At 39.4% G+C, this 23,359-nt stretch overlaps 1 protein-coding gene across 11 annotated transcripts in view; it reads left to right on the top strand.

Annotated features, from left to right (window-relative positions):
* The window catches only part of LOC110973191 (uncharacterized), a 61,371-nt gene that overhangs the window by 13,324 nt on the left and 24,688 nt on the right, over positions 1 to 23,359 (top strand). For 10 of the 11 annotated variants that reach the window (XM_022223825.2, XM_022223829.2, XM_022223828.2 and 7 more), the window contains exons 4-10: positions 9,282 to 9,382; positions 11,775 to 11,823; positions 13,097 to 13,216; positions 14,475 to 14,954; positions 15,685 to 15,723; positions 19,221 to 19,363; positions 20,244 to 20,367. In XM_022223825.2, the coding sequence (XP_022079517.2) occupies positions 9,282 to 9,382; positions 11,775 to 11,823; positions 13,097 to 13,216; positions 14,475 to 14,954; positions 15,685 to 15,723; positions 19,221 to 19,363; positions 20,244 to 20,367 (1,056 nt within the window). The remainder of the gene's footprint in view (positions 1 to 9,281; positions 9,383 to 11,774; positions 11,824 to 13,096; positions 13,217 to 14,474; positions 14,955 to 15,684; positions 15,724 to 19,220; positions 19,364 to 20,243; positions 20,368 to 23,359) is intronic. The other variant, XM_022223822.2, reaches the window with a different exon arrangement.

The following is a 23,359-nucleotide window of genomic DNA, read 5'->3' as shown; positions in this document are numbered from 1 at the left end:
TATGCTAACCATATGAAACTGGAAAGTACCATAGAATGATACAAGTGACAATGTATGCAGCTGTGTTGCCCTCAATCAGTTGTCAACTTTTTCCTGACTGGGATAAGTGGAAATAAAAATGGTTCCAAACTTGCCAGTACGTGTATGCATTTTGAAAGTGAAACATTTGCAAATGAAATAAATTTTGTAGTAAATATTTGCAAAATATGGTTACATTGCACCACATGTGCATGCACTGGTATGTATGTAGAATGCAAAATTTCCCAGGTCCTTTAATACATACAGGTGTCATACCGGTACATGTGACGCAGAAACTTACTAGCTACATGTATGTAAACATGTATCTATACGTATACATTTTCATGTGAAATTTCTGTCAAAACTATTTTTCATTAAAAAAGTGTTTACTCACTGCAAACTGCTGCAGTTCTGTTTGTGCTGGGAAAGAAAACATTCCGCTTCAGAAAGTTGTACTCATAGAACCAGCATTCCAACAAACGGCCGATATTTATTCAGCGTTTGGATGAGTGACTTTCCAATACGCAAACATAAGCAGCTGGAATATCACACGACTGCACCCAGATTGGAGCTTTTGTTGATAGTTGCAAAATTCAGGTGTTGCACTGCAGCCAAAAATGAAATGCCCAGTCAAGCAGTACTCTTATACAAGTGTATAAAGATACTGGTACTGTCATATTTGATTCACAGGTATCTTTACACATTGTGCATTGAACCAAGGCAAGAGTTACATGTATTTTGTGGATGGAGATGTACCGATATACATGTATGTACTGTACATGTAGCTTTGATCTTTTTAAATGTTATTGAAATTTATTTTTAATAACACTTGTCAACTAAAACCACCATCAGAATTCCCGAGAAACAAATTGTTTGATTGCAGTTACTGCCTGCAATGTACATGTACATGTATGTACATGTACAGTATAATCCCTGTTTTACAATATGAGGCAAATGCATGGTACCGTACATGCATGTATTGTATACATGTGTACATGTACATGCATACCGGTGCATATCACCCCAGACAAAATTTACGCTCACAATCCAAATTGCTCTTGATGTCTCCCTCATGTACATGTACTGTACATGTAACATGCAATTTTAAGGAGAGTAATCCTTTGCTGTAGCAGCAGCAGAGCAGTGGAATGAGTTACCTGGTACATGTAGCTTAAAAAAATCGGTGAAAGTGGGTCTGAAAAATGTACTGGTTTCCTACATGTACATGTAAGTGATGTTTGGAATTTATTTCCCTACTGTGTCATTTCCATTACTCCTACAATAGTATTTTCTCTTTTGTGTATTCCTCACTGTCCTTTTGCTCGTCTAGCGCATAGAGACTTTTATGAAATTGTGATACATGTATGTGCAATACAGAAGCGGTTCATTTAAAATTATTCTTATTATTGTACATCGAAGCTCTCCCATGGAACATCGTTGTTCATAGTATTTGAACACCGGTAGCTTATTCAATTGTATTGAAGTCTGTGGATGTTATGTGAGTCATGACTGACACTTTTCCACAGTGTGCTTTTTGCTCATGATTACAGTACATGGATTATTGAAAAGTTTCACCTTGAATTTCCTGTGAAGTTCTAATACAAAGTAAAGTCATATTATTAGTTGTGCATGAATACATACATGTACTAGTACATGTACATATACGGGATACATGTTGAACAATTTACATCATTGCTTGTGCATGCTTTGGTGTATGGTACATGTACAGGTGCCAAAACTGAGCTGTTCCAGGCACTTACAATGTACGTATGTGTACATGTATACTTATTAATTTAGGTTTAAGGTACATGTATCAATAATGCACACATGTTCTTGCGCAGATGGTTTAAATAGCTAAATGCATGTAACATGGGTATTAATTTTGTTTAAAAGTGGTATTCTGAAATTCACCGTTTAAAACCCTTTACAAATTCTAGTTTGAACATTACGGTAACTCATTAGACAACATCAGTGCTTCAGCACAGGAACCAACCTCTGGAGACTTGAGACATCATTTTGACTGAATAATCAACACAGGGAACAAGACTGATTGATTGTGGCATCCTGACTCTAAATTGACCGCATCCCATTATATACACGTACCTGTAGGACAGGGCTCCAAGACTCAACCACATGATGCAGCAATTTTTCTTTCAAAAGTGGAATTTCTGTGAATCGTGCACTGTGTGGACGATATGAAGTGCACTTGTTCACCATCCAGTGACATTAAAGTTGTGGCATCTTTATCATGGCTCAAATATTGCTGGTTCTTTTTTGATGGAACTTCTGTTTTCTTATTTTAATGGATAACAGGAACATTCATCTGCAGTGGGTTCATTTTGGCATAGGGTATAACCATATTCCTTCATGGTATAACACCCACCCTTTGAATTTGATGGTCCTTGTTTTTTATGTACATGTACATTTCTGCACTGACAGTGACAGGCTGCTACTAGTATGTTCTATGCATGCTACAATTGTACATTGTACATGTACGTTTTATGGAAAAGTTGTACAATGGGCTTTGAATTAATGCCCTACTTTCTCCGTGGTAGAACGTGTTTATACAATTAAACTGATTTCACACTCTCAGACAATCCCACAGGCTATGAACTGTGGTTAACACCTGTTTCTCATTAGGCAAAAGCTATCCAAACTGTGTCTGGTGTGGACTTGACCACAGATTATTTGACCTCTGTGACCCCTGATTTGTTTTTAATGTGTCTTTGGGCTGCACCAACAGCTCAGATGGCTTTCTGAACTGAGTGGCACTGCCCTGCACATGTATTGTACTGTTGTAGTGTTTTATGGAGAAAAGTTTGCTCTTGACAGTTTGTGTGTGAGTGGATTAGTGTCACGACATGTTAGGACTAGGAGGGTGAAGCCATCAGTTTGGACTCCACTGGGAGAGGAATAATCACCTCTCTAAAAACTAAGTTACATGTACATGTATGTGCTTTGATTATTGGCACTCAGAAGTGTCATACATTTAGGCTGAACATTGGTTAAACATGCCTCATTGAAAGTAAAGGGAATTTGTGCTGTTTCAGAAGAAAGAGCCAGAAACATCTCTGGCTTGGGAATACCGGTATGTTTGAGAGATATGAGATTTAACCTTAAATGGGATACATGTAACTAGACAATTTATGGAGTTATTGTACTGACAATTCTTCTGACTCATAAATGACAGTTACTTGGAGACAATTTATTGATCAATTCCCCCCGTAATTCTTTGAACTGTTCAAACTGTTTGTCAGTTTGGGAAGTGGCATTTTAATTTCTCTGGAAAGTCTTAAGTTTGCCAGGTGCTGTTGAAGTTGATTCATAGTTTGCAGTGCTGCAACAAATATGTCTTGACATACTTGTATGGAACTGAAATAAAGTTGATTGAAGCTATTAATCTTGTGATAAAAATGTACCCTGTAATGCGGCACATACCATACAAAATAAGCACAAGTGCATCTGATGTGTTGGAGTGTCAGACTGTCTACATACATGTACATGTACATGCAACATACATGTATACACAAGTGTACATGCACAGCACAGCTGTACACATGTTTGGAGTTCTTTTTTCACTTTCAAACAAAAAACCTGCTTTTAGAAATAATCGTATGTAATTGTCTCATTTAAACCCATGCTAGTGCTTTTCACCTACTGTAATTCAAAGAGATGATGACATCTACCATTTGAAAATTTATCATACCTGCAAGTTTTCCCATTTAAGTTAAATTTTTGTATTGGTGAATTAAAAATTACATATATCTTTTACATGAAGTGCATGTTATATGTGCCAAGTACATGTGTACATGTACACAGTACATGTATTGATAGCTGGAGCCTTCATATCTTTGATGCATACCGGTATGAGTACATATACCGGTATGATCTTACATGTACAGTTGTACCGGCAACTTGTTTGTTTTGATCTGAAATGTACAGTTAAATGTTGCCAGTCCACTGAGTAACTCATCAGACAACATCAGCAGTGCATCAAGTTCAACACAGGTACATGTACCTGTACTAATCCCCTGAGACTAGTCAGACTGGAGATTATTAAGATTGACTGAATGGAATCCAGACTGACTGTGATATGGCATCCTAATTCTAAATTAACTCTGCCTCATAAAGCCTAAAGGAGACCATGGTCAAATACACTGTATAATGTAGTAGGGTAAATGAACAAACCCCTATACAAATGTAAATCCTGAAGCCAAGCCTTTGGTACAGTATACACAATGAATGTTAATTTTACATGTACATGTGAGGTACTAGTACATGTATGCATGGAGAAAGCCATGGTACATGTAGACTTAATGCAGTCTTGCTTCATAATGAACCGTTATTGCAGTTAGGATTAATGTAATGTCCTGAAATAAAGTGTGTACATAAAAAATGTACATGTACATTGTGTAATTGATGTACAAATCCACACAAGTCTATCCACAATTTCTTGATGCATTAAGGTACATGTAAATGCATCGCTCATGCACTGGTATTTGATGTACATGTATACAGAAGCATGGCATTCAAATCACTGTATTTTCCTCAATATACGTACATGTACACTGTACAGCAAAGCTTCTGCTTTAGAAACCTTGGCTGGCTTGAGCTGGAACAATATGTTACCATTTAAGTATGTCGGAGTGTGTTTCTAATGGCACCAGATTACCCTACATCTTACACTGGGAATTTTGATCTGTGAAACAGCAGTGGCTGATGCCATGGTCCAGTTCATTGCACAGCTTTGGACTGCTGGATCAAAGTACAGGAGTTTGGTCTGGGTTCAGAGCTCCAGATGAATTTGAAGCTGCCTGGAATGATTTATGATCCACCAGAAAAAGCCCTGTCTGTCTGTATGATATATGGCACTTGTTAGTTTGATGTGGAGTCGTTATTTTGGGGCGCTGCCTGCCTGTGTTGCTAGACATGACCATAATTGGAGTTAGTCTTTGTTGGTTATGAGCTAGTAATGTCAGGTGAGCTTTCATGATGTCATAAACATTTCTAGTGGCATCATTTTGTTTTGGCCATTAATAGGATTCTTTTCTTCTTTGGGCATTCTTTAACATCACTCATATTATACATGTGGCATGATTGCAGTTTTTCATTGTGCAAAATACCAGGGTCCTTGAAAATGCCAACAGCTTTAAACTTTAAAGCTGCATGTGTGGAATTTAGGTGAGCTGGAATTAGTACATGGGGGAGGGAGGGGACTTTGTTAAGAGGGCAGCATTGTACATGTACATGTTGGAGTGTGCAGTGATAGAGTGTATACATGTACCTGTATTGTACATGTACACATGTACATGAACATGTAGCCTACATGTGTACATGTATATGTGTACGTGTATGTACAAACCTTGTGAATTTGTACATTGTAAACATATGTGATTCTTTTCTCAAGACAGTATTTCATTCAAGCTTAGGACTCGGTTTCATCTGCATAAAATGTGTCACATCCTTGTAAAATTACCCAATATTATGCGTGCATGCGCATGAGCATCTTACAAGATGTAATTTGTAATACAGCATTTGAAATACTGGTAAAATATGACTGTGGCGATGATTGTTTGACAAACTCGGACATTGTTTGTAAATGTACCAGGTACATGTAATACCGCTGTTTGGAAAGCTTCTATAGTCGTGTGGGTGGCATACCCCTGGCACATTATTTTATAACAATTGATGAACATTTCCATAGGGCATGGAAAATTGTTTACATTGTTTGTAAGATACATGTACGAGTATGTATAATAAATTAAATAGCGTACAAATGAAACTTCATCACACTAGCTTTCTACATGGACCGGTAGGCTATACCGGTACATAATTTGCAAGAGATCAAGTTCCATTTGTGCTACTGTACCCGGTACATGTACAGGGTGTGTACATGTACATGTACCGGTAAGTGCAAAAGACAATGTCTCTGTGGTATTACTGTGTGTGTGTGATTTGAATATATCATTATACATGTACATACATGTATGTACCTGGTATGTATACCGGTACCAGAACACAGTTTTGTGGAGCCTACATGTACACTGTATGTGTGCAGCGTTTAAATGCCAGTAAAAATGTGTATATGTTACATGTACATGTAGGGCCTGTACACATGCTGTACAGTGCATAGGTCCTATACTGGTATGTACATAAATATGTTTGTACATGTACTTAGAGAACAGACTACCAGCAGAGTTCTCATGCATAGTACATGTACATGTCTGTTGGATATTTAAAAAAATTGTAGAATGTAGGCCTACCACCTGTAATTTGGACCTCCTGTATCAATACCCAGGTCACAAAAGGTCAGCTGAACAGAAACAGGGTCCAACCCTGTCACAGGTGTTTGATCTTGAGGCTGGACTTGTGGAGTAAGAGATGCCTAAAATGGTAACAGGGATACAAAAATGTACATGTACTGGGTGTCGAATAAAGGAGCACCCAAAACAAATAAACAGGCAGCAGACATGAATACTTGGGTGGCTAAGCTCCATTCATTACTTTGACTGCCGTACATGTAGTTTTGCTCTATGTACATGTACACACCAGGCAGTAACTGTAAAAGCCATGATTCTGCCAGAATATCACAGAGATTGAAATGGAGTCAAATCTCGATGGCATGAGCCACCAAGCTGTTAACTTCTCCATTGACATCTGAAATACCGTATTATCCTTGTGTTAAAGGTCTAAATCCTCCAATTTAAATAATACTCCACTCTTTATTGTTTGCATGTACATTGTACATGTACCGGTACATGTAGTGTGAATGTCATACATTCATTTGGAGCTTTATTCATTTTAATCCTCAATGCACAAAGAACAGTGAACATGAAGTACTACTAGTACATGGTACATTTTTCATTTCATTTTATGTCATTTCTTATTTCTCAAGGCATAAACAAATAGAGAACATATGAGACAATACACAACTGCAATGGCAACAGCCTTGATGGATTACCAAATGCAAACTTAATCACAATCGAGTGGCTCTCCAAATGTTACCATGCTGCAAAAACGGTTAAAATACAGGATCTATAAAAATATGTACAATGCCAATTTTTACTGTGTACATGTACAATGTATAGAGGTGTGAAAATTTTGCTTTTTGGCTGATTTTAGCTTTTTAACCGGTAGTTTAGACGTTGAACCTGAATTTTAGCTTTTTTGTACATGTACACCTACTGTGTACAAGCGTATGGGGACTTCTTACATTTCAGCTTTTTGCTAGCTGTTTCAGCTTTAATTTTAAGTGGCCACTCACACCCCTGAAGGTACCGGGTAAATGCCTGTCAGACTGGTTTCTATTGTACATGTACATGTACTATCAAGACTTGGAGCTAGGGTTTTTCGCACAGTGACATTGCCCCTGCAAAGAGTCATGAACTTTGAGCAATAATCATAAACAACATTCCAGCAGAAGAGAGGTCATCTGTAAAGGAGTTAAGAGGAAGGGGTGTGGTCAGGCCCCATGGGGTCAATCACAACATTACTTTTCCTGTAATTACCCGACAAATTGTATTTATGAGGTCCCTGATTTGTAATGATGCAGTTAAGGAGATTATTAAAGACAGCTTTAGAAATCGTAAAAATGTCATGTTCCTCTTTCGGTTTTGGCCATCAGCCACAAGTTAGATGTACATGTACTGTACCTGAAAGACTTTTGGATATTTGTCCAAGTCATGCTCCAAGTAAAAATGATTCCTCACCCTACCAGGGTATGGTACATGTACCTGCTGATTGGGACCAATTTCTTATTGTGTACAAGTGATCTTTCTTTGGCCCTAAAGAATTGATGTACGGGTACTCTCACATGTACACATGTACATGTACATGTACATGAAGTTCCTTGAACAGGTTACCAGTATTGGTACTGCTTGTGGCAGGATTCTGAATACATGTACATGTACTGCCAACCATATGTGTACATTGTACATGTACATATAGCTGTATATGATCTGGGAATGTACCAATAGAGGCTACCCGTACATGTACATGTATGTACTGTACTTTGTTTTGGACAAACTGGAGGAAGGTCATTGGTTGTTTGATGCCATTAAATAATAATGACCCATCCCTGAGACTCCCTGAATGAAATAATGGTAGCCAAGCTGTGTTAAATGGATTGTCCTTGAGATGGAGCAGTGGTGGCCACATTTCAGTCATTTGTTAAAGGTTTCTTTCTGCATGTAGGCATGATTTTGGCTGGCATTCCACATTACATCATCGTCAGTGATAAGCCCACTGGTACTGTACTGTACATGTAGCTTACAATCCTTGCCATGGTATTTTGTCTGGCAACAGACCCTCTGAACATGATGGACCCCAGCTGCTTCTGTCCTGTGTCAGTGCCCATGTACTCACAGCTGTGGTCTCTTTGTATCAGCGGTGTTTGTGTTCACACTTGTTAATTTTACCAGCATTTACATGTATGTCTATCAATGTTGGTTGCTCTTTGCTGATCATAAATTGTACCTTTTTTAAGTGTGGGTAAATTGTACGGTACCGGTATATTATTAACATTTAGGAATTCGTGTTACCGGTACTTGCATTGATGTCCAGTTTTTGGTTTGTGAAAGCATACCTTAGAGCATCCTTGCTCTATGCTTAGAGCTACTGGCAGGAAGTAACATTGAACAGTCCAGCTGGGGCCATTTTCATAGAGCTGCCTAAGCACAAAATTTGCTTAAGCATGAAAACACCTTGCTTAAAAAACAAAGGTTACCAGCTCAAACTCTATCTGATTGTCATGCTAACCAAAAGACAGCTAAATACCGGTACGATCCCAAAGCAATATACATGTACATGTACATTACATGGAGTTTTGGCTGGCTACCTAATTTATCAAGTAAGGTTTTTTGCGCTTAAGCAAATTTGGTGCTTAAGCAGCTCTATGAAATTGGCCCCTTGTACAGGTACAGTAGTACCCTGTGGTCCTTGAAGCATATTGTGCACTTTCCATGGCAGCACTTTGTTTTATCTGATAAAAATCTCATCAGCATACATGTACATGTACATGTACATTGGGTAGGGTACTTGAATGGATGACATTGCTACTGGATGATGCATTAGAATTTAATTGTCGATATGTGGACTGATGGTGAAGTGAGATAAGGGAATAGATCTCTGCTCAAATGTGACCCCTGAAAAGTATGAGTTTTGTAGATGTTAGTACTTCGCAACTGTGCCTCATCTCATTTAAGCATTGCATACATGTTTGCCCACCCTGTTATAACAGTTTAACTTTTGTACAATCTGTGTAGGATAATTTGAATGTGTTTCTTGGGGCGTGTGAGGATCTGGGACTGAAGGCTGCACAGTTGTTCCATCCAGGGGATCTACAAGACTTGTCCAGCAGAGCCAGGTACATGTAAATTAACGGTCTAGGTGCATGTCTCAATAGTCTTCAGTTCAGGGGAATTGTTTGGCAGGCGACTACTAATGACTACAGTATCATTTACAAAAAAACTGTAAAGGGGAGGGGATATGTCTGGTACTCTTTTCTCAGCCAGTTCTATTTTTATTCCATGATCATGTTATGATGCAACCTCTCGCTATCACATGGTTGCATTGTCTATTGTCTCTTGAAACACACCCGGTACCTACATGTACAGTGTACCAGTATGTCTTTTATGCCATGCTATCAAAACTATTCAGCGTAGGACTTTATTACTGACCCATGAAATGAAATCAAACTACCGGTAGCAAGGTGCGGTACCAATACCAACTACATTGTAACATGTTGGTTTGTCCTCGAGAGCCACACTTTGCCTATATTAGTACTGTATGTACCGGTACCTGTGCCTGTGCCTTGCCTTACGGATAGATAATGAGTACACAGAGGGTAGGTTTGCTAGAAACGGTTTGATGCACGATATGTTCAGTGTCTGTCTGTACATGTATTTGGCAAGAGCAAGCTGGCTTGAAGGGTTCATTTTCATGTATAATGCAGTACCCCAACCACCAAGGGTTTTGAGATGAGTTTTTAAGTAATAATTGCACCTTAGATAGACATACCGGTACATGTACATGTAGGCCTACTGTACTTGTGCACATTTTGTAGACCCTGATTCAGTGTACCAGTATGCTTGCATTTTAAAACTTGCACATATTTTCTGTTTTGTTTATTAATCACCAATAAATGTCTAACAGTAACTACTACCGGTACATGTACATGTTTCTCTGGAAGATTCGCCAAAAATCCGTCACACTGGGATTTCCTGTTTTGAATTTTACTTATTAAAAATGCTTTTCTGCTATTGAAATGTTAAAATGTATAGCACTCTTACAATCAGTTTATGTACGGTACTGATACATGTACATGGACTGGCATTCCTCCAGTAATGGTTTGCAGCTGCCACTATTTCAATGTTTGAGAAGCTAAACCAAGTTTTTTCCAAGTTCTAAGTAATCATGCCGTTACATGTTAGTGTTCCAGGGGCAGCAAGGTGAAGTTTGTTCTGATTGTTACAAAGTACAGTACTGGTACATTCATACCTACATGTACCGGTACATGTGCATTGTCCAAAAATGTAGTTAGTAAATTTCTTGGGTGGTGCAGTGAATCTCCACTATTCCTGTGAGGTGCTGTCTGAATTGTGAACACTTTATTCAAGAACCTCCAACAGATCCCCACCCCACAAATATTACAAGAACTAGAATCCATTGGAATTTATAAGCCTACCTGTTAAATACTGTATATGTACTAGAGTTGAGACAGCAAGGTGAAGTTTGTTCTTATTGCATGTTTTTGGTACCTGTACATTGCACATTTTACAGAATTGTTGTTGTCCTCAAGTTGTATTGACAGCAGCGCTCCTTTGAGGTTTGCCTGTCCTGTGGGGGGAACTATGCAATATTTAACATGATGGTCTCTCAGTCCTGTCTCATTTGTGGTTTACCACCTCATTGACAAATTGGCTGGAGAAGTGTCCCAGGGGGGCCATTTTCTTCCCCCTTGTAAAGTGGGAAATTGTTCTAATTTTGAAGTAGGGAACTCACCCAGGAACGTGCTTGGGGTTACTCAATAAATGGCCGCCTCTGTTGTGGTTGAGAAATCTAGTCTGGGACTACAGGAAGGCTTGTCCCAAGAATGTGATCATGTTTCAAATGATAATATACAACAGGCCCTCTCTTGTTTTGGTGTATACATAAAGTTGGCAAGTCATGCGTGTCAGTATTTTTCACATGATTTATGACACAACGTGGCGGTGAAATGGACAGTGAAAGAGGCTTAGCTGTGCAGGGTTAAGGTACATAGTGTTGACATACATGTACATGCTCAGCAGTGACATTGCATGTGTACCCAATACCAGTACATGTACAGTGTACATGTACACACAATCAGGCCCTTGTGGACTACCATTGCGCCTCGTAGCCATACTGGTACATGTACATGTATGTGTGTGTAAATGTATGTAAAGATACACTGTACATGTGTAGAATTGGCCAGATGGGATGGTGTGTAAAATTTTAGTGCAGGAACAGATTTCGCATTATTTTTCAGTTTGGAATGCCCTTGTTTTTTTATGAATTCCCAGTTGTTTTGTATTTGGTGTCAAAATGTACATTTAAAAAATGTCCCACTCATGATACTAGACTTTAATTTACATGTACAGTGTGCATGTGAAATACCGGTATGTACCGGTGCATACATGTACATGTGTACCATGCATGAACTACATGTAAGTGCTGTCAACATAGGTGTGCAGAGCTCCATTTAAACTGTTGGCTGTTTTGTGCATTTCCCTCTCCAGTTTGTCGGTACAGGATAGGAGAAAAGAGGAAGAACGCCGATTGAAAAGTGTGAGTTTTACCATCACTGTTTCTTGCTATTCATTTCAAAAGTTTCAAAAGGAACTTATTTTATGGTGGGAGAAACCGAAAAAGCGTGCGTTAATCAGAGGGATACTGTACATGCATGTAAGATATGCCTAGATATTAAGTGGAAAACCTCACAGAAGGCAAGGACTTGAATCTTAACATGCCAGCTCAGGAAGAGATCATTCTGGATGTTACGTACACATCGGTACGCTAAATCAAATCAGCACAGAACCTGTCACAGGCACTGTAAATTCTACCTTGTTCAAATCCCACTTCCATCCATTTCTTTGTCATTTACACATCATTATTTACAGATAAGCTGTAAGTCAGTTTCTCTAAATGATTTATTTGAAGATAGGCAATGTACCAGTAATTTAGAAATGGAACAGTCTGATATGAAAGCTGTTTCAGCTATTAATCAGAGCATGGATGATCAGAGCTCTCTTTGGCCAAGCATCTTTCTGCCCAAAGTACTGGTATAGGTACACATCCTGGTAGTTCTGTGAAATCACCTTGAGAGAATTTTGTGCTGCATTTCCCTTGGAATGTGGCTACAATTTCCTGGACTCTGTTACCGGAAAAAGTGACTAAACAGTACAAGTGGACTGTTGTTGACATTACGGAAGTGGACCATCTGTCTCTCTCAACCTCAGGGACTGAGCCTGGGTCAGCCTCTGTTAAGAATCTTGTTATGACTGTAGAGGCACTACTGGGAGGCTGGCATCACACAGCGTTGTGTTGACAGGGGTGTCAGCTGCTCTGGGGGTGTTTGTCAGGTGGCATTTGGTCTTGGCCTCTGGACGAAAATAGGCCCATGTGGATGACTGTTGCCCTGGAGAGTCATCCATTGCTCTTAAGTTACCCATTTTTCTTCTATTTGCAATGAATCACATCTTTTTTTTTCCAAATTTGTATGATGAAGCCTTACAGTACAACGTGGGCTTTTTAGCTGCAATAAGACACGTAAACCGTAAACCGTACACCATGAATCATGGTAGAAGCAGTTAGATTGTGGCAAGGGACCCTGGAGTCCGTTTACTTACAAACTTGTATAACATGTTTGAGTAAGGTAGCAAGGTTGAAATCCTGCAGAGTACGTGTTTGTTAGCAAGTCTTAAAACAATTTATGTACATGTACATAATTCATGGCCATGGTGGAGTAAAATTGGAGTGCGTCTGGAATTTTGCAAATCCTGATTGGGCTTCTTAGGGTTTAAGACGCAAGTTTACATGATTTGAATTTCACACTGTTCAGGTGTGCATCACGATATTCTGGCTGGGCCGGACTGCCAACCAGCTGGACACCTTCACTGGTCCCCAGCTCAACTTGGATGCATTTGCTCCCTTGATACACGGCTCCTCCTCACTGGTCAAGGTAGGATATCCTTTCACGCAAGTCATTTATCAATCATTTAAGTCAATCAGAAGCTGATTCTTGCTGTAATGCAAGGGAGCTCACTGTAAGCCCGTTTGATTTGCACGGATCCAGATAGTGATCAGTGATCCGACGTTGGTTCGCTTACACCAGAACCCGCCTTATGGATGGTGCGAACCAGTGTTGGCATCACCGATAGAGATCCAGATCTATATGAAACAAACTGACCCTTGAGAAACATTTGACAGACCCTGTAGAGTTGAGTTGATCCGAGTGACGACCTTGACCTTGTTTGCCCCTTGCAGGAATTTGACAATGCTAAATTTGGACTGAACTTGTTGCAGCTGTTTTTGTTGAAGAGGCAAAGTCATCGTGAGGGGGAAGGGTTAACCTCCCCCACCCCCAGAACATCCACTAACATCGTACCATACAAACGCCTATACCTGCACACCCTCTAACAAATACCCTACATGTACAATGCCAAAAGCAAAATGGGGAATAAAGGAATAACATGAAAATCTGTATTCTTTTTTTTTTTTTTTTTTAATTTTATATCTGTGATCATGCAGTGTAATGCACTTTTGGTATTTTTAGACTCTTAATTACGGTATCTCTGGAGGTATTGTAGATGTACACGTATCATAATATCAATCCTCACCACCCGTCTCATCAGCTACTGGTAGTGATATGACACAGGTCAACTCCAATTATGCCACTAATCCTTTGATTGATGACTGTAACAACAAAGTACTTTTAACTATGACTGATTATTTCACGCCTCAAGACTGGCCAAGTCTTGACTCCTCTTGAGGAGGGAGAAGAGGGAAGTACATCTTCACTTGTGTATCTTGGGATTCACAAGGAGAATGTTTGATATCCCTGTGTCGTAATATTGGGACTTGTACACTGCATGTTATGAGGAACAGTCTGGAAACCAGGGGAAATGGTCGGAATCCCCGTTTATTGCACAGTAGTTTTCGTTGTTGTGATGTTGTGCATTTTTGTTAAAGATAATCAACACTTGTTAAATCCTTGGAATTCCACCAAGATCTTCTCTTTTGATGAACAGTGACAGATGTAATGAGAATAGCTGGACTATCCATCCATTCGTTTTCTGTCATTTCCAACCATTTGCAATTTCTGACCTTGAGATACATGTGCATGTATGTTAGCAAAATGTACATACACAGTCTCCTGAGAAAGCATGAGTGTTACTGACCGCAATTGTATTCAACTGTCACTGTCATCATTTGTTCAGGGTCTGTCACCTGATAACGCCAGCAGTGGCGTGTCTTCCTGGGCAAGCGGCGGAAGCCTCAACAACAACCTCCGCACAAGTCTTGGCTACAATGATGACGTCTTCACCTCAGATGGCATAGACCTGACTGCCATCGCCCCTGAAAAGTACTCGGAACCCAAATGGAAGCGAGACCTTAAGAAGGAACTTGATAGCTCTGTGCCTGGATTGTCTGAATACGCTGACCACGCCAACAGTAGACCCATCTTGAGGATGGACACCTCACGCCGCAGACCGCCGCCTGTCGCAGCTAAGCCATTGCACTCCCGCAGCAAGAGCATGCCAGAGAGGTCCACCTTGGAGCGGCAGAACTCGGTGGAAGATGAGGACTCCCAATCTTACCGCAGTGGGTCATCGGGAGACCCGACAAGTCCCACAACATATGATGAGTTTGTGAAGAGCAAAGGCTTGGTACAGGAGGACCAGGAAATGTGGATGTCGGTGAGTTGGCTGTGGGAGGCACTGTCATTTAACCTGTCACACAAGCTGCAGCAGTTTCTAAAAATCAGTGCCTTGCAATTAGCCCTTCAAATGCTGCATGTTTTAATATTTGTACAACTGGATTGCAGTGGCAATGAATAGTCGGATGAATTCTAACCATCCTCAATTTTTCACCTTTGGAGGGTTTAAGACTGTTTAATAGGGTTAATGTAAATACTGGTATTTGATAAACACAAATGTTCATTGATAAGTTAATGAAATGTTTTGTCACGAATAACTGTGTTGTTGATAAGGGGCATCTTTTCACCTACCGTACAACATCGAGGAATGTTGTCCTGTTTTATCCTTAATAAAATTCACAAGTATTTTGTACAAGACTTTTGAATCTTGAGAGACAAGTACTGGTTTAGAGTTACGACTGTTGAGGCTAACGGATGAGACGTTTTTATTCACAAATTATTTCTGGCAGTTTTGGAGGTTGTTGTGTTTGTAATTGCACAGTGTATGTATGATAACAATAACGCTGCATTTAAGGTGTGATGTGTGTAATCACATCTTCATACATGCACATGCATTATATGTACAACATGAACATTGTATGATGCAAAGTCTGTGCCATTTGTCAACTCCGTCGTCCTCATTTTTCTTGCATGTTCCCATGTTCAGTTTTTTTGGTTTTGTTAGCATGCTTAAACCCCAATTTCTTTGTATGTGCGTGTGTGTTTTTAAGATGGCTGATGCTGGGTCGACAGTGCTGTCCGTTCAACGGGTGAGTGGTCATACGTAGCCGTTTATCTCCTCGGGTTCTCATGGTCTATTAACAGTTAATCAATCATGCAAATAATCAAGCAAATAGATTAGTTTTCGCTACTTGATTTGTAGCCTTAGACCCTCTCGGCTGGTTAATCACAGGGTTTTTGTGGTGCGAGGGAAGGCTACAACTTTTACGTGCCGAGGACATGATTTGCATGTAGGCGGAGTTAGATGAGGTCCATGGGAAATTTCCTTTCTAAAACGCACATTCATTAACTTTGTGTTCACTCTGTATGTTGGGAGTGTCTCAATGGAAATTAGTGTACACGTACATGCATCTGTACATGTAGATATTTGTACATGTACATGTTCATGTACCGTACTAATACATGTACAGCGTACCATACATGTGCATGTAATGTACGTACATGTAGGTGTATGCGCATGTACATATAGGTGCGTAAGTGCATGTACGTACATGTACATGTAGATTTGCTGTTTCAGTATCCATTAGGGGAAGGTTCTTCTTGGAGAGTGATTCTCAAGATTGCTCAACATTTGTAGTAACAGGTACATGTACATGTACATGTATGCAACTTTTCCTCAGATTAGCTGATATGGCATGTTCTTCATAAAATGGACCAAAATGCAACTTCAGCTGTCATTTTTCCAAACTTCTAAAAGAGTGACTTTGATCGTGTAAAATACAAATTAGCATTAATATGTACATTAGGCATAATATGGACTTATGGTGGACATTTGGTTGGCTACCAGTGCAAATCAAATGGAGTTGAATTCATTTAAAGTTTTACGTCAAAGTGTTTACGCTAGAGGACTTGATTTCAAAACTTTCAAGCTGAGCCTTCCAGTCCAAGATGGTGAGGACATGTTACCCCGGTACAATGTGCAAGTCATAGGCTTAATACATGTAAGCATACAAGGATAAGCAGTAACCTCAGCAATTCAAAAATACAGTATCAGAAACAACTCCCAATTGTTCAAATATTTGTATTTGTCATTTGTCAATATTGTTGAAGTGACAGTGAACCTTGGGGCTGGTGGACTTTGTGCCCATGCTCTCATAGAGTCATATTTTGGTTGTAAAGGGAAGGGGCCAACATACCATGATTTGATGGCATGTAAGGTGGTCCGCCAGCCATAATATCATTAGGCCTGCTCTGCCATCTGTGTCTCCACCTTATCTCGTTGCTGTAATCAATTTATGAAAATGGCTACTAACAGTAATGGAATTAGGCGGCATGTATTAGATTAATTCATAACATTTAGGATTAGTTTAAATTAAATATCATTGGTTTAAAATGTTGTTTCAAGTTAAGGGCATTGAACTACTGGTTCCAAGTTGCTAATGTGTGAAATACCAGTGCATGTACCGGGTAATAGTAGGCTTACCGGTAGATGGTATAACATCTACATTGTCTTCACTTGTAAAGCAGACTACCGTATAACTGTAAATTAAATATTTGTAAAATTAATATTTAACAGATTTCTCAGTGACTGCACAGTGACTTGAAAGACTTAAAGCCAAACCGAACAGAACTATCAACAGCTCAGCCAACTTACCATGCCAAAAAAGCCTGCAACTAACTGCTTATTTGCTTCCGCTAAGAAATTTTCTTAACACTAACTTGCTCTAATTATTTATGTACGCTGCGGACTCTTGGCCTGAAGCATGGATGTTGTTGTTCTGACTGCGGTTTGACATCCAAGACGCAGTGAAAGGCACACACCTAAATGGTGCCGAGTGTGCACGATCAGATTTTGTTTGAATGTGCACAAAGCTACTTTGAAGAATCTGAGAGTGTCTGCAAGGCAGAAGTCAATTGTAATGTGTACAGTAATTTGTGTTTTCTTTTACTGAGAGCGCACAGGGTACATGTACATGCATGCATGCACAGAGACCATAGTTATTCAGATTTTGTCATGGTGAGGAGGGCTGATTAATTCTCTTAAATACCACATTCACTGTATTAATGATATGACATGATTGTTATCCAAACTGTGGTGTGAAGCTCGTTAACATGCTGTTTAGGACAGACGGCATCAACCTTCCCAGCTCCTGTCCTTGGCAGTGAGCCAGTGACCTTCATGATTGATATCTGAAAATCGCATTGCAATATTCCGAGGAGAAACAAAACCTTTTCTGTTCGCACTCATCTGTATTTCTCATGATAGCACTTTACAAATGTTCATCATCATTTGGCGTAACTAATGCCCCGGTCTTACTTGAGTCTTGTAAGACTTACTCTACAAATATTCAATTCCTTGACTCTAATTTGAAGCATTGGAGATTCTTTAATAAGCAAATTCATGTGTTTAAGAAATTCTTGAAGTTTTTTCCCTAGTGAATCAGAGCCATGGTACATGCATGTACACCAAATCATATGTGCCTAAACCAAAAGTCTGGGGAAGATCTGCTTCCAAAATTTGACCAGTCACATTGCGTTTGTCTTAAAAAGAGAATAAATTTGGTAATTCTTTTGCCACAATTAATTAATTCCGTCACCATAAATGTACATGCTACATGTATGTATGTTTTATCAAGGTAGGTACAAATACCGCTGCTATGATATACACATGTACATGCATGTACATATGGATATACTCAAGGTAGGTGCATATACCGCTGTTATGATATACATGTACATGTATGTACATATGGATATATGTAACATTGTTAACATGTGCTGAGGAGGACAAGAGAAAGATACTGTACATGTGTACAGATGTATTTGGGTTTGACCGCTTTTAGATGCCAAATCACCGTACATAAGAGAGCACCTGCAAAGGCATTGTACATGTACACTCTTTAAATCCAGAATGATGCATTTTTTTATTTCAGTAGAACTTAATATACATGTACATGTACATGTATTTGTAAGCACACTCAGGCATGCATCCCTGGACAGAGCCAAAAACATTTGGTCAAAGTACATGTATCATCAGTATACAACTTTTGAGGTTAGAGTTATCACCCAATTGAAAAAAAATTCAGTCTTTGAACCTCTTTAAGACTCTTGAAATCTATGGTAAGCTATTTAGCTGTTCAGAATCCTGTATTGCACACTGAAGTCAAAGATCATGGTGGTGTGCAATGTACACGTAGAGTAGGCAGATGTATCATAATGCTACAGTTGTTGTGATAAAGATACTACTCGTCTCAGAATTGAAGTAGAAAACATCAGCATTTGAACTGTATCTTGCTTTTCTGCAAAGGTAAGAGACAATATTAGTTACATTTCAACCTGCCGTATGTGCCTTTCCAGAATGCATTTTTTGTTGCAAAATATATTTCCCCCGGTGTGTTTTTGAAGTGTGCAGTCATGTACATCAATGAGTGTTACTGGTGCATTACAGCGTCATTGTTGAGGTAAGTGCGCACATTGTCACACTGCTTCTGTGCCACATCAGGTAAACTGAATGAAATCATCACCAGATGAACCTGCGGTTTAAAAGAGTTATTCTCTAGTCCATCCTCTGTTTTTATTTTGCCAGAGTTTGGACTCCTGGAAGTCACGTCGAAGACGTGCCACTCACTCCGCCCTTGAGAGAAAGGCATCCCGAGAGGAAGTTGAGCAGCAGGAGCTATCAAAACAGAGAAGGCGTAGCAAGACATACCAAGAGATGATGGAGGAAAAGTAAGTGGGACAGCCGCGGTGGTGGATTACAGAAAAGAGGAATAGTCTTTGAAATACATGAAGGGGGGGGGGAACTGATGTTGCTCTGTGTAACTTTGAAAAATCTTGCCACTGGTTGGCCTTTGACATTCTGTGTATGAGGGTCATAAGAGGACATGTAAGCCTGTGATTGGCTGGTTCTCCTGACTAACCAGCTTACCTTTCCTTGAGTGGGCCCTAGGAAGCCAGGGGCACGTTACATGTCACTGCCAATTTGGATACATGGTTCACTGAGAACCCAAGCTGGTGAGGCAGCCCTTAAAAACGTGAGGCAAGAAAGGGCCATCATCTCTTTAACACATCTCCAGGACTAAGTAACAGCGCTCCAGTGGCATCATGATTTATTACTTTTGATTGAGATGGTGAGAGAGTTGAAACTCTTGAGACTGAGATGGCCTGAAGTCCTAAGGACTCCCCCAGACCTCAAACCTCAACCTAGACAACCTTTCACCTTACAAAGGCAGTTTGCGTGCACACAATATTCACATGTTTGTTTTTAGCTTGAGGGAGGGGTGTAACGTTAAAATTCTCTGCCTATATACTTGTATGCAAGGATAGGCTCCTGCTGGTACATGTACATTTGACTGTACAGAAACTGAAGCATTGAGATGGACAGCCATACAGTGTTTGGATTCTTTGTTGTCAGAAAGTTGCCATGATATGGACAGCATACATGCAGGCCTACGTGCGATGAACAGAGCCTGACATCTTTCATCCAAATGTTGATCAGGAACTAGCTTTCTGGGCCATATAACAATTCAGGAAAAGTTGCTGCATTGCCCTTTGCTATATTGACACTTTTGTTATCTTTAAGAATCGTTAAATTTTGGTTTTTTGCTAGGGAGAAACGGGAGAAAATTTTGATGAAGATGGCTTCTAAGAACAAGTCTCTGGATGCAGAGGACATTGTGCACATCCTCACCAAACCCGCGCTGTATGAGGAAGAAATCCGAGACGTGCCTGAGGTGAGTTAAGAAGCCCCACCATACCAACTTCTCTCATCAACTTTGCTCTGTCTTTCCCCTGTCAATATGTGGAGATTCCATACCGGTAGGTTTGTTACAACTGCCAAAGCTGTGAACTTGCTCCTTGCCCAAGTATGGGGTGCTCTTTATCATGATTGGCGGGACTTGCCTCGTGATAAGCATGAAGACAGATGGGATAATGATATCTTGAATGAGTTCTGTAGATGCATGAACACTTTTCCTTAGGAAATGTTGCAACATGTTTCTGCAATGCCTGCTTACTGTTACAATACGTATTGCAAGGAGTTGGTACCGGTAATGTTGGAATGTATCCACAGGATAGCCTCATGGGGGTTTGGGCACCAGTCATGCCAGTCAAGACCAGCTTTCTATTTGGCAGTCAGTAGTGAGTTTTTGAGAAGCATATATTCTGAACCTCGAAGTTGACGTGTGATTTGTGATTATTGGTCACATACATTCATGTAGTTTCCTATAATAATATACGCTCATGTATTAGTTTGTGTTGACTTTGCCCGTGGATATCCTGTTAGAATTTTATCATCTTTTGAAGATTAAGTCTTGACAGGAAGACTTTCTCTCGAGCAATGCTTCACTCAATTTCAGAACCACACATGTACTTGAGAATTTTTCAACAGCATGAACAAGTTTAAGATCAGATCAGAGAAATATTTGGACTCGTATCATTGTGTATTAAAAGTGCATTCACAGCATAACATTGACCCCTGGGCCATATACAAACTACTCCAGAGGACATCCTGTAGATACTTTCAATGTTGGGAGTTGTACACTGTACATAAGTTTAACAATAGGTATGTTTCATTAAAATATTTGGTCATACAGGGTTGAATTAACAAAATTATTACTTGGAATGGAAAAAGTTATAGTTTCACCTCATTTAAATATTAATTTGGTGCTTTTCTTAAGAATCATGAGTTTTAAACAATTTAACCGGTGATTTAATTCCAACTAGTTAATAATATCTCCATGTTGAAACTGATCAGATGAAGAGTTGTCGCCTGCCTGCATTAATTTTACTTGGCTCCTTGCAGCGTTAGAAATCATTGCTTTGATCATGCATTCATGCGGGGTACCAGTGATCCATGCAGTTGCTCTCATTTCTTCATGTTCATAGCAGTTTGTGCATTCTAATTCATTTCCAAATTCAACATGATTTTTATTATGCGCAGAGCAGAATTGATAGGTTTTCTTTTCTTTTTTGTGGAGGAGGGTGTGTCTTGTGATCCTCACAACTTCACTAAAAAGTGCAATCAAAGACTTTGTAATTTTTTTGCGTCAGTTTAATTTCACGTACTGTTTTAGCGATATGTGAACTTGGCATGTGTTGACTTGAATTTTTGTAGAAATCGTAGGCAGCAGGTTGTCAGTCTTGAGTCTAGAAGTCTAGATAAGGCATGTTTGTGACTTGCTATCCATACTTACCGGTAGATTTGCAGCTTTTTATAAGATATGTACATGTAGCATACCTCTTCGGAGAGGATTTGGGAACTGTCGTATTTCCAGTGGCTTTTTGTTGTGCTTCAGCAGGTTTGTTGTCAGTGGTGCTACAGACAATAGACTGATTATTATAGGTGAAATTATGTATATGCGCACCTTTAGATTGGCCAGAATAATTATTGGTGGCCACAATTGTCTGAATGAGATTTGAGTTAATTTTTGTCTGATAGAGGTCAAATGTACTGGTACATGGGCATGTAAATTATGTACATGTACAGGGTACGAGTTAGGTTCGGAATAGTGGGTACACTGTATGGGAACGTTTTGTACAGTGGCTTAATCTGAGGAATTTTCTTTTGGTATTTTTGTCGAAATTTTGTGTGTATGTTGCCTGTTGATGAAAATGATTTGTTCTGCCTTGGTTGCAAGATTGTCAAATACAGATCACATGGACTCTTCCTTTTACATGTACATGTACCAAGTCCTGACTTTATGGTTGAGGATTGAGTTTTATCAAAGAATTTAGGGCTTTGTGTGTAACCTCGGTATTGGACCTGTAATTGTGCCCTGCTCCTGGGCACGAAAATGAGATATCCGTTCTAGTTACCTGAAGGTAAGGGCCCATTGTGAAGAATTATTTCTGTCAAGCAGCTGTACCTGTACATACATGTATTCATTCAGTATACTGGTATTTATCCTGTGGAAATATGCCATATTTTTGTGCACATTCTGGCAAAACAATTTCCTACATGTACAGGTACATGCACTGGGTGCCATTAGTTTGTCGGACTCTCAATGCTGGATTTGCAGTTATATCTCGTTGCTGTTACATGTACAAGTACTTGTCTATGAAATACTGCCCTCTATCCTGCATGCACAGAGCAAATTATCTCCACAAGCATGCATCCATTTTGAAGGATACTCTTATGCAACATTTTATTCACAAAGATTTTTAAGGTTATTGACATCACTGTATTTTCATAATGTATCATCAAATGTGTAAAAAAAAGATTTTACAGGGTCTAAATTTCCACACAGAATATTTAAATGTCTTCAGTATATGTAAAAACGCCCCACCGCCTTAAACTACTGGTAGCATCAATATATTTGTACTAAAAATATAAATTTATCCTTGTTACACTGTACTTGCCGTATTTACTGAGCAAGCATTTTGTGCACTGTTGGCTGTTCTGTGGTGGCTTTGCATCTTTTGTAGTAGCACACACATGTAGCCTCAAATTACATTGAAGGATTTGTTCCTAAATAAACTCTGGTAATGAGAGTTTATTTGATGACCATGTCAAGCAGCCTTATTTTTATTCATTGGTTAAGAAATGTTTCTGAAATTTGGAAGTTTCGGTATGTTTTTGCCAAAAGCCGAAGAAAGTAACCAAGTGGCAAGGAAACTGTTAACATCACAGATGGTTTAACTATGTGAACAGTGAACATGGAAACCAGTAATTTAAGCTCTGGAAGTTACAGAAAGGTTGTAACATAGGGCCAAACATTAATGTAT

This window comes from Acanthaster planci, linkage group LG02 (assembly GCF_054643075.1).
Source record: "Acanthaster planci isolate LZ-2023a linkage group LG02, COTS_SCS, whole genome shotgun sequence".
Taxonomy (NCBI): domain Eukaryota; kingdom Metazoa; phylum Echinodermata; class Asteroidea; order Valvatida; family Acanthasteridae; genus Acanthaster; species Acanthaster planci.
This window is presented reverse-complemented; position numbering and strand designations above follow the sequence as displayed.